The 7,725-nt window shown below is 45.3% G+C and overlaps 1 protein-coding gene across 5 annotated transcripts in view; it reads left to right on the top strand.

Moving 5' to 3' along the window:
* Positions 1-211: 211 nt before the first annotated feature.
* Sorcs1 (sortilin related VPS10 domain containing receptor 1) overlaps positions 212-7,725 on the top strand; it is a 504,706-nt gene continuing 497,192 nt past the window's right edge. For 4 of the 5 annotated variants that reach the window (XM_038329254.1, XM_038329237.1, XM_038329246.1 and 1 more), the window contains exon 1: positions 248-805. In XM_038329254.1, the coding sequence (XP_038185182.1) occupies positions 248-805 (558 nt within the window). Of the gene's footprint in view, positions 806-7,725 lie in introns of all 5 variants that reach the window. The other variant, XM_038329268.1, reaches the window with a different exon arrangement.

The following is a 7,725-nucleotide window of genomic DNA, read 5'->3' as shown; positions in this document are numbered from 1 at the left end:
CTTCAGTTCGGCTCCACCCCCGCGCGGCGGCGGCTCGCTGCTCCGTCCCAACCCGCGAGCTCCGCACAAGCCCAGCCCGGGCGAGCGGCAGACACCTGCCCGGCGCCGCCTCAGCGCGCCCCGCCGCGGCCCAACTTGGATGGAGTTGGGGTCCTGAGCGCACACCCTGCCGCCTTCAGCCCGGAGCCCCGCGCCGCCGCCTGCCTTCGGTCCGGGATCCCTCTCTCCGCTCCTCTCCGCTCCCGCGATGGGAAAAGTTGGCGCCGGCGGCGGCTCCCTGGCCAGGCTGAGCGCGCTCCTGGCGGGCGCGGGGCTTCTGGTGCTCTTAGCCCCCAGCGTCCGCAGCAGCCGCTCCTGCTGCTCCTCGCAGCACCCCGGCTCGACCCAACGCTGGACCCTGACCCCAAGAGGTTTTCCTCACCCAGGACCGCTGGGTCGGGCTCCTGCCACGCCCCCGCCCCTCCTCATGAGACCCCTGTTCGCAGTGGCCCCCGGGGACCGGGCGCTGTCTCTGGAGAGATCTGGGGGCAGCAGGGTGTCACTGACAACCGCTGCACGCTCTGGCCGAAGGAGACGGAGTGGAGCGGATCCTGTGAAGACTGAACCCGGAGAGGGTGCGAGTCGGAGCCGCCGGGGCATGCTAAGGGATGGAGGGCAGCAAGGGCCTGGGACTGGCGCGCGGGACCCGGACAAAGCCACTCGCTTCCGGATGGAGGAGCTGAAACTGACCAGCACCACGTTTGCGCTGACTGGAGACTCGGCACACAACCAGGCTATGGTCCACTGGTCTGGCCACAACAGCAGCGTGAGTAGAATGGAACTGTGGGCAGAGGGACCAGAGAAGCAAAGGGTTACGGTCGGCTGTGAGATCTGATGGAGAATGTGGGGGAAAGAGGGTTCTGGACTTGGGAATTGCTTCACAGTGAAGACTTCCCAGCGGGCCTCCCTCAGGAGTTAACGGTGCCTACTAGGGAGCCCTCCCACCCCCAACGACAGAGTCTTCTCCAAATCACAAGGTTCAAACTGGAACTGCACAGGCAGATCTTTTTATTAATTATCATTATTATTATTTCTTCAGTGACACTGGAGGGTCGAACTGAAGACCAAAAACGGGAGTGTGGGGGTGTGATAAAGTAGTTTTAATACAGAGATGAAAGGGTTAAATATCCAACCCCACTGAAATTCGCTTAAGGGACTTTTCCTTACCTGGATAGGTTTATGGAGTGCACGGAGAAGTCGCGTGTGTGGGCTTTTTATTTTATTTTTATACAGAACACATAGCCCCTTGTTCCGCCCGAGAGAGGCCAACTGCAGTGCGATATTAGGTGCCCTTTTTATTATTATCTATTTGTGGACCAAATGGATGCAAGTTTCAGCGCAGAGCCTCCCCAGCATCTTCCGACAGCATTAGCAAGCACGTTTTGAGAACCAGGGCTTTTCTAGCCCATGAAAGGGCAGTTGTTCTCAGGCATGGTCAGCCTGGGGAAGATCAGCTAGATAGATTTCAGGGACAACAACAGGGAGTTGTTTCCTGCCTCCTCTAGAGAAGAGCTCAAATAAAGATTTGAATTTCCCTTATGAAGACAGGGAAGAGATTTCAGGCCCCGGGAGATTTAGGGTGCAAGTCACTGATTCTGTCAGGAGATTCAGATTTTCAGAAAAGCCTGTGTATTTGAAATCTGAGGGAGCTGTACAGTTTAACCCAAACGTAGAAACTTCAATGCTCTGAAATAGTAAAGAACCAGCTTTGATGGTAATAACTAAAGACGATTTAAAAGTGCATGTGTAAAGTTCTCCCGACTGCTGTGAAGCCGAGGAGCAAAGTTAAAGGCTTATAGAAGGGGGGGAGGGTCTCAGCTGCAGCTTCCAGTGGATGATAGAGATCGAGTCTACAGTGTGCAGGCGATGCAACCTGGTACCTTTGTAAATGTTTTCTGCTGTGGTGCGCATGCCAGGAACGTTGCCAACAAGTGCCACTTCACTGAGCTGCGTTCATCGTTGGGTTTTTAATGAGAGTTGATAAGGCTTTGATGTACAGTGTCATGTATTTGGAGATCTAGCCTAGCCTGTACTGAGGACAGCAGCTGGGTTTCCTTACAATCCAACCTTCGAGACAGAGAGGCAGAGACTGCTGTTCCAGGTGGTTCTCACGAACGGTTTCAAAAAAAATAAATAAATAAAAAAGCTGAAATTTTACTCAAGTTGTGGACACTCTTATCCTGGTGCATCATGTCTTTTTATATCATAACTGCTAAAACTTGATCCTTTAATGTTTAAGTACAATCTTCCCATTGACTGATTAACTCAGGGTCCTTTAAGTGATTAACTCAAAGCTCTGGCTTTGGGAGGAGATTTTGAATACAGCAAATGTATGAGGTCTTGTATTAAGAAGAAAAAAAAGAAAGATAAAACTTTGGACCCAAACTCTTCCTGGCTTTTAATGTAATTCAAGCTGTAAAATATCACTTATCCATTAGACCTCTACTTTAGTTCATCTCTTAAAAGATCTTGGAAAGAGAATACATGTTTGGCAAATTTTAATCTCCATTTCAGAAATGGCGCCAAGCACTGCCAGCATTTAATTTCTTTTCGATGCATATGAGTTGAGTGGGGCTTCCTAGTGCGAGGGCTTAGACAGGGAGATGAGTCTAAGAAAATGCAGGCAATAATGAAGGTGGTGAGTGTTAAAGGTCTGAACACTCAAATTATGTTGACCACAGGGTGAGATTTTGACCCTCTGATGTCTCATATTCCACAGCAGCCTCCCCTACCCCTCCCCAGGTCCTGCTCTGAGTATCTCACAGAAGTACTTCTGCTGTTAGATTATATATTTGTGTAGATGATGAAGAAAGAGAAACAGTGTTTATACACGTCCATTAAATAACACCAGTCCTGCTTGCCTGGACCAGACTCCTCGCAGATAGAAAGATTACAATATGTTGTACAGGGGAAAGATTCAGAAGGACGCTTTTGGACAGTGTTGTGCAATGAAAGCAGAGGGAGAACTGAATTCCAGAGCAGCTCCTTGGTGTTTGATCAGGGCTTGTTGTTCATGCTGCGGGCATGGAATCCATCTAAAGAGGGGGAATACTTCTAGATTACTTTCCAAGAATTCCAGGACAAGTTACTCATAACTAGGTACTGTGACTGAAATACTTTGGACCTGTTCTCAATTTTATCATATTTATCCAGAGTGAGAAATCTACTCATTTAAACCTAAGGGCAATATTAGGGAATTCCCATGTTTTCATACTTAGATATCTCCACTGTCCTGAGCCTCCTTTCCAGGTCTCAGGGATACATGTGACAAGACTCCAAAGCCTTTGTCACATTAGATGAAATCCTGTGCTAAAAAGGAGCCTTTGATTACAATAACACCGGAGTCCAAGGTGCAAATGCATGCTAATTATAGGCTGCTTGCCCAATTGGTGAGAAACTCTGAAGTGGTCTCTCATCTCCTTTGCTTCTTTTTTCCTGCCCCGCCAGCTATCGGGCTCATGCAGTTGTGTAGAGACATAGCTGTTGTACCTCACCCGTGGGTGTGATTTACGTCCTCCACACTGCAGTCTTCTCCCTTGATGGAAACCGTTGCTAGAGTTGGTGGAACACCTGGGGGGATCTTCTGGCATAAAAGGTGCTGGGTATGAATCATTTGTCATAAGCTTAGTGTCATAAGCAAGAACATATTGTCCCTATCCTACTTGTTCCAGGCATGCTGTGCCCTGATCTAAATTTATGTAGTAATCCTTGGAGTGTGGTAAAATGTATTTATCTATAGATGCGTTCGTGGTGCTTTATGTGTTGATACTTTCATCCCAAGGGATTTTAAGGTGTTATACTTACTAATCTATAAAATCCCTCGTAGGTGGTAAGTGTTAATATCTCCCTTTCATTTTTTTTTTGCTGGAGTTAGTTTGAAGATTTCAATTCATCACCCGGGCTTTTTCTCACTGGCAATAGTGCTAAGTGACTGGTTAACAGAACTTTTTACTTAGATTTTCCACCATAAGAACTTTTATGTTGTCCTCTTCAGAGAGAATGATGGCTCAGTCAGCATTCATGTATCACTTTGTCTTTCATGGTTTCTAGAGTTGACATTTCTAAAGAACCTTACTGAATAAACTGAGTTCCCATTGGGGCGTGCCAGGTGTCTTTCATTCACCATCCCACCTAATCACGTTGAGTAGATGTACTTACATAGAAGAGGAAGCTGAGGCTCCAGCAGGGTAAAGGACGACCAGGAGAAACTGGGAGAAAATCGTCCATGAATGCACAAAGCAGGAAAGAAGCTTCTGTAGTCACTGCTCTGACACCCCCCAAAACTGCTTGCCTTGTGGGTTTTTAAGTAAACAAAATACTCAAGCCTTTGGACTCTATACTCACAATCCCGTTGTGAGTTGGTGTTTGATGGTGATAGGAAGGCATCTTCTGGACTGAAGTCTTCCTCTCCTTGAGGAAAAAGCAAGTGCTTTACTGTATGCCTGTCATCACATAAGTCACTGTAAGTAGGGAGTTGGTTGTTCTCAGCCACCCACCTCTTCATCTTTTGTGAGAGGTGGAATTTGCACCTGGTGATTCTAGAAGGGTAACCTAAGAGCTTTCAGCTCTGTGCTTATCTTTGGGAAAAGATTCTTTCTTCTTATTTAATGGCATATCAGATCTTATAAAGGGTAAGGAGGGTGTCAGTAATTTGGCAAAATGTTTTAATACGTTGCTCCCCTTCTCTCTTCTCCAACCTGACTCATTTTTATTTTTAAATAAGGTGGAAAAAGATTTTTAGCTTTCATTAGCAAGCTGACATTCTTACTTCTCCGGTGGGTCCTTTATGCTTTTAATGAACGCTGATGTGATGTGATGTGGGGCTTAGGGGGCAGCAGTGTTTGAAGCAGATAGATCTGAGTCCCTCTCTCAATACTCCTGTTTGCCACCCCGTTGTTTAGAGAAATCACTTGAGTTCTTTGGGACTTGGGCCCCTCTTCTGAGACACTAGAGTGGCATGTCTTCTATAGCACTCTTTTTCCTTGAAGATTTCGTGTCAAGTATATTAAGTACTTTGTGTTGGCAAGTACTCAATAAGCAACCCCTCTTTAGGTGAAAAGAAGAGTTTTTTTTTTTTAACTGGTAATTAAGAATGACAGATTAGAGAGCTGGTTGCTTGTATGCAGTCACATCATGCTGTAAATTCATGTCCTCGATTTCATCCTCTGCAATGACTTGAATAAATTAGATCATGGCCATGTTCCTTGATTGACTCCATGCTTCATTCAACATGCAGACTGCCGATGTCCACCTCATCTGTGTGGTCAAAGAGGCTGAGATTTTGACCTGACACAATGATCTATAGTTCTTGTTTTGCATGGTTCTCTCCTCCTTCGCCCACAACACCCATGTAAAGATTTGCTTCTGAGGTATCACATACTTTTTGAGCTCTCCAGAGACATTCCTTTCAGTCTGTGCTTATGGATTTACAGGAGCATATGGTTTACTGGATTATTTTCATCACATCTTAGTGTTAATAATGTGTTATTTTGTATTGGAGGGCAGGAAAATGGTAAAATTGGGAAGTGAAAGCGTCTTAGATGTTCAACGGGCATTTTCTAGAGTAAATTAACTCTAGGAAGTCTATCTTTTCAAGTAGTTCCTTAGACATTCATAGGCTGGGCTGAAATTGCAGGTGAAGTAAATGTATTTACTAAGGGCTGACTGACATGTGTCGGACTGACTGATATCTCAACATTATGAGAGTCTTCCACGAATTGTATTTACTTTTAATTCTACAAATACTCATTGTTCACTGGCCTTTGGGTTCCACTGTAGAGTGGAACACAAAAAAAAAAAAAAAAGAAGGAAAGAAAACCTTCACCCTCAGAGATCTTACAGTCTTGTACTCAGAACCAGTACAAGATACTGAAGCAGATTTATAGTCTCTGTAGCAAAAAGCATATCGTTAGATTTTAAAGATGGACTGGCAGTCTTCTGGAAGGAAACTCTTCACGCTTTATTGCAGGGCAAATGCTTCAGTGGAACCTTCCCATACATGGAACATTCAAGTAATTAGAAAGTATAATAAAGGCATTTTGAGCTGAGCAGATTGCATAAATAATGTTGAGAAGAGGTAGGCCTTTTAACTACCTGTGCCTAGGAAACCTACTGATCTTTATGATAGCCTGTGTTGGAAGTTTAAACCCTGACAGTGGCCTTAAAAGTACAATGGAAGACAAGAGTATGCTCATCAGTCTTGCACTATGCTTGGGTCTATTCAGCGGCTAGTTGTTGAACAGAAACTGCCATGGCCACTGAAAGCCACACAGCCCTTACTTGCACATTAAATCTTAGCTGGAGTCAACTCTCATGTTTATTTTGACATATTTTTCTACATACACGTCCCCCACACACCAAATGATCTGCCATTGTTTAGGTTTTTAGTCAAATGCATTCTCAGCTACCACCTGGAGAATAAATTAGTTTACCCCTTCCCACCTGACAGCTTAGGCGAGTCACTAAGTGTACGTTAAAATATTTGTCTTGCTTAAGTGGATATCTCAACTTACGCCCTGCAGCTCTGCATGGAGAGTGGGGATACTGCATCTTCTAGTGCTGATAGGAGAGCTGTCCAAATCACCTCTCTGCTGTATGTGAAGTCAGTGCCAGAAGAGTGATCAGGGTGAGGCGAGGCCAGGTGCCATGCAAGCTTAAAGATAGCTCTTGGGGAGCTCAAGCTCTGCTCAGATGGGATTCTTGGACTAGTCAGGTGACTGATGGCACCAAGGTGGGATCTTATTGTACAACATTGGTACTGTGAAAGCAGTCTGTTCTAAGACGTAGATGTGGAACAAAGAAAGGATGTGAATACTCTGATTTCTTCCTGCCATTCTCCGTGTGTCTAAAGATATTGTATCTGCTTCCATAGCACTCCCGAAGGTTGCTTTAACACTTTAGATTAGTTACAGCTCATTTTTCTCCTTACAGAATGCTTCCGTTCTCAAAGCGGAAGCATGACTTCCGCTACCTGACTTGTATTCTCAGCACAATCCTGGGAGAAACTAATTCAATGTACATCTCTAAAAGAGAGAATCTAAGGCATTGCTGTTAAACAGGTCATTTTCCGTACTAAGAAAGTCAGAAACAGTTAGCTACACTGTGCAACTGATGCTTGGTATAGAGCCTGCTTGCCAGGTACTTTCCAGACAGGTGTTAGAACACAGTTACATGCTGGCCTCGGGGGTGGGTAAAGCCTGTGCACCTGTAGCCATGGGGTTGAGAAGTGTGCATGGTGGCCACGGGGCTCCAAAATTCTAATTCTCTTCAACTTCAGCTGCGCTCAGCTGTTCAGGTCATTTGATTTTGGCTTCAGAGAATGAGGCTTCAATCAAAGTCATGTTCTTTGTTTACTTTAAACCTGGAAATAGTGATCTTAAAAAGAGATGAAGGGACATTCTGGCAGCAAGCTTCCTGACAGTAATCTATGTGAAGTCTACATTCCACTCTTAATGAGCTGCAGAGGAGACATTGCACAGGGCTGGGGTTATGGTAGCCAGGGCGGGAGAACGAGGAGTAGAATAATACTACCACTCTCTCCAGAACTGTTTTACACAAGTGAGCCCTAATTAAAAATAATACTACAGGTGGCCCCAGTTAAGGGACTCTAGAGTGTCAGTGTGGAGGAGTGAGGATTGATGCTAATGCATTTTACTTGCTCACGAATTAAACTGAGCCACCAGTTAT

The sequence above is a fragment of the Arvicola amphibius genome, chromosome 1 (genome assembly GCF_903992535.2).
Source record: "Arvicola amphibius chromosome 1, mArvAmp1.2, whole genome shotgun sequence".
NCBI lineage: Eukaryota > Metazoa > Chordata > Mammalia > Rodentia > Cricetidae > Arvicola > Arvicola amphibius.
The sequence above is the reverse complement of the archived record's forward strand: the minus strand, read 5'-3'. Positions and strand labels throughout refer to the sequence as shown.